This window comes from Pyxicephalus adspersus, chromosome 2 (assembly GCF_032062135.1).
Source record: "Pyxicephalus adspersus chromosome 2, UCB_Pads_2.0, whole genome shotgun sequence".
NCBI lineage: Eukaryota > Metazoa > Chordata > Amphibia > Anura > Pyxicephalidae > Pyxicephalus > Pyxicephalus adspersus.
This window is the reverse complement of record NC_092859.1, coordinates 158,659,020-158,663,339: the sequence shown is the minus strand read 5'-3', so window position 1 is coordinate 158,663,339 and position 4,320 is coordinate 158,659,020. Positions and strand designations below refer to the sequence as shown.

Below are 4,320 nucleotides of genomic sequence, written 5' to 3'. Positions count from 1 at the left end.
GGGGGGGGGGGCCTGGGATAATAAAGCCCCACAAGCACTGAACTTTCCCCCTGTTAAGGAAGTTTTTAGGGGATTCTTGGAAACTTTGTTGCCCCTCCACAAACTTCTTGACTTTGTTACAAAGTTTCAGTGCCCTTCCCCCAGTGAGCCCCCCACCCTGCCCCCAGCAGCACTCACCGGCCTCCTATCCATGGCTGTCTCTTCCTGTTGTGTGTCACTTCTCAGAGTGGCTCTTCCTGTTCTGCTCTCAGCTCTGGGCTGTCCTCAGTGTGGGGGAGGGGCTCACCTTCCTGCAGGTATCTCCAACACCCCCCCCCAGGCTACCCACAGGAATGCCGCACCCCGCCTCATGCCATTCACTTCTTTATTGTCAGCACATTGACATTTTGTTTCTCTGTAAAGGAATTCAGAGCTGGATTGTTACCAGCAGGCGGTGACGTCACACTTCATTATTAGTATTTATAGCACCAACATCTTCTGTAGCGATGTACACAGCACAATATAGAGATTGCTGGGGGTTCCTTCTTCCTTGTTTGCACCTCTCAGGTCAGTATTAGTGACCCCAATGATCTTTTTGGCTATCTGAAGAGTGACATTCTTCCCACTGGCCAGCAATATAAGAGGAATTCATCCCACTGACCACCACATTAATATACTGTGATCTGTGGGTATAATAATTATAGAGGGGGGGGGGGCCCTGAGGACCTGGAAGTTATATTAGGGGTCCCCCGTGCTAAAACTGTTGGGCAACACTGATGTCAATAATGGGGGAACCACAACACAACAAAAAGCAATGAGATCATCCAGCAATGCAAACTGTACAACATCTGGAGGGGATATGGGGGTGCAGCTGAGACCGGACACTGGGGGGGGGGCTGACCCTGTGAGCTTACAATCTAGAGGGGAGGGGGCATAAGGTAAGGCAAAGGGGCAGCAAGGCCTTTGACAGCTGAGTGGCATATAATGGGCAGCATGGTGGCTCAGTGGTTAGCACTCCGGCCCTTGCAGCGCTGGGTCCCAGGTTGGAATCTCGGCCAGGACTCTATCTGCATGGAGTTTGTACGTTCTCCCCGTGTCTGTGTGGGTTTCCTCCGGGTACTCCGGTTTCCTCCCACATCCCAAAAACATGCAGTTAGGGTTATTGGCTTCCCCCAAAATTGACCTTAGACTGTAATAATGACATGACTATGGTAGGGACATTAGATTGTGAGCTCCTGTGAGGGACAGCTAGTCACATGACTATAGACTTTGTACAGCGCTGCATAATATGTTGGCGCTATAACAATACTGTGTAATAATAATACACATGACAGGTAATTAATAATTCTGCAGCCTGTGTGCGGTGATTCCCCCCGGCGATATTTGAGAAGCTGCCATGGCAAATCAGTAAATAGCCCACCAGGGACGACCGCAGTCATTTCCTACGCAGGAGGATGCAGCTGGGTGCCCCCTCGCTCGTCCTCCCCACCCCTCCTCTCTCCATAGAACAGATCTGTGTGATTGTTTCACGAAAGATCATTTCCACATGGTTAGTGCAGGAGGTAGAACCCTGGCACATGTTCAGCATTGCAGGTACAACCCTGGCACGCAGTTAGCGCAGGAGGTACAGTCCTGGAACATGGTTAGTACAGGAGGCACAACCCTGGCACATAGCAAAGGAGGCACAACCCTGGCACATTATTAGCACGGGAGGTACAACTCTAGCACATGGATAGCTTAGGAGGTACAACCCTGCCACATGGTTAGCACAGGAGGTACGAGCCTGGCACATAGAAAAGGAGCTACAACTCTAGCACATGGTTAGCACAAGACGAACAACCCTGGCACATAGCACAGGAGGTACAACCCTGGCAGATGGTTAGCACAGGAGGTACAACCCAGGCACATGGTTAGCACAGGAGAAACAACCCTGGCACATGTTAGCATAGAATGTACAGCCCTGGAACAAAGTTAGTACAGGAAGCACAACCCTGGCACATGGTTAGCACAGGAGGTACAACCCTGGCTCATGGTTAGCACAGGAGGTACAACCTTGGCACATGGTTAGCACAGGAGGTACAACGCTAGCACATGGTTAGCATAGGAGGTACAACTCTGGCACATGGCACAGGTGGTACAAACCTGGAACGTAGCACAGGAGGTGCAACCCTAGCACATGGTTAGCCCAGGAGGTACAACCCCGGCACATAGTTAGTAGAGAAGGTACAACCCTGGCAAATGGTTAGCAGAAAAGGTACAACCCTGGCACATGGTTAGCATAGGAGGTACAACCCGGGCAAATAGCATATATGGTGCAACCCTGGCACATAGCAAAGGAGGTACAAACCGGGCACATAATTAGCACAGGAGGTACAACTCTAGCACATGGATAGCTTAGGAGGTACAACCCTGTTATTAGGTTAGCACAGGAGGTAAAAAATAAAAGGAACAACCCTTGCAAATGGTTAGGACAGGAGGTACAATCCTGGCACATGGTTAGCACAGGTGATACAACCTTGGAACATGGTTAGCAGAGGAGGTACATCTCTGGCACGCGGTTAGCGCAGGTGATACAACCCTGTTGCAATATCACCTGAACTGCTTTGTGAGTCTACAGTGTTTTATGAGTGAATTTAGCAAACGTCTATAGTAAACATTANTAGGAGTTACAACCCTGGCACATGGTTAGCACAGGAGGTACATGGTTAGCACAGGAGGTACAACCTTGGCACATGGTTAGCACAGGAGGTACAACGCTAGCACATGGTTAGCATAGGAGTTACAACCCTGGCACATGGTTAGCACAGGAGGTACGAGCCTGGCACATGGTTAGCATAGGAGGTACAACTCTGGCACATGGTTAGCACAGGAGAAACAACCCTAGCACATGGTTAGCACAGAAGTTAAAACCCTGGCACATGGTTAGCACAGAAGTTAAAACCCTGGCACATGGTTAGCACAGGAGGTACAACCCCGGCACATAGTTAGTAGAGAAGGTACAACCCTGGCAAATGGTTAGCAGAGAAGGTACAACCCTGGTTCATGGTTAGCATAGGAGGGTTAACCCTGGCGCCAAGCACAAGAGGTACAACCCTGGCACATTGCACAGGAGGTACAACCTGGGCACATGGTTAGCACAGGAGGTACAACCCGGGCAAATAGCATATATGGTGCAACCCTGGCACATAGCAAAGGAGGTACAACTCCAGCACATGGATAGCACAAGAAGTACAACCCCTGCACATAGCACAGGAGGTACAACCCTGGCACATGGATAGCTTAGGAGGTAAAACCCTGTTATTAGGTTAGCACAGGAGGTAAAATCCTGGCACATGGTAAGCATAGGTGGTACAAACCTGGAACATGGTTAGTGGAAGAGGTACAACCCTGGGAAATAATTAGCACAGAAGGTACAACGCTTGCACGCGGTTAGAACATGAGGTACAACGCTGGCACAAGGATAGCGCAGGAGGAACAACCCTTGCAAATGGTTAGGACAGGAGGTACAACTCTAGCACATGGTTAGCACAGGAGGTACAACCCTGGCACATAGTTAGCACAGGAGGTACAACTCTAGCACATGGTTAGCACAGGAGGCACAACCCTGGCACATAGTTAGCACAGGAGGTACAACCCTGGCACATGGTTTGCACAAGACGAACAACCCTGGCACATAGCACAGGAGGTACAACCCTGGCACATGGATAGCTTAGGAGGTACAACCCTGCCACATGGTTAGCACAGGAGGTACAACCCTGGCACATGGTTAGCACAGGAGGTACGAGCCTGGCACATAGAAAAGGAGCTACAACTCTAGCACATGGTTAGCACAAGACAAACAACCCTGGCACATAGCACAGGAGGTACAACCCTGGCACATGGTTTCTACAAGAGGTACAACCCTGGCACATAGCACAGGAGAAACAACCCAGGCACATGGTTAGCACAGGAGAAACAACCCTGGCACATGGTTAGCACAGGAGGTACAACCTTGGCACATGGTTAGCACAGCAGGTACAACCCTGGCACATGGTTAGAACATGAGGTACAACGCTGGCACAAGGATAGCGCAGGAGGAACAACCCTTGCAAATGGTTAGGACAGGGGGTACAATCCTGGCACATGGTTAGCAGAGGTGATACAACCTTGGAACATGGTTAGCAGAGGAGGTACATCTCTGGCACGCGGTTAGCGCAGGCACGGATTAGCACAGGTGATACAACCCTGTTGCAATATCACCTGAACTGCTTTGTGAGTCTACAGTGTTTTATGAGTGAATTTAGCAAACGTCTATAGTAAACATTAGCAAGGACAGAGCATTCTTCAGCTCACAGCACTGCC

The 4,320-nt window shown here is 50.1% G+C and overlaps 1 protein-coding gene across 1 annotated transcript in view; it reads right to left on the bottom strand.

Moving 5' to 3' along the window:
- The window catches only part of VAMP8 (vesicle associated membrane protein 8), a 19,201-nt gene extending 18,867 nt beyond the window's left edge, over positions 1-334 (bottom strand). Inside the window, exon 1 of the mRNA XM_072402884.1 lies at positions 178-334. Within this exon, the coding sequence (XP_072258985.1) occupies positions 178-192 (15 nt within the window). The 5' untranslated portion in view covers positions 193-334. The remainder of the gene's footprint in view (positions 1-177) is intronic.
- Between the last annotated feature and the right edge of the window lie 3,986 nt (positions 335-4,320).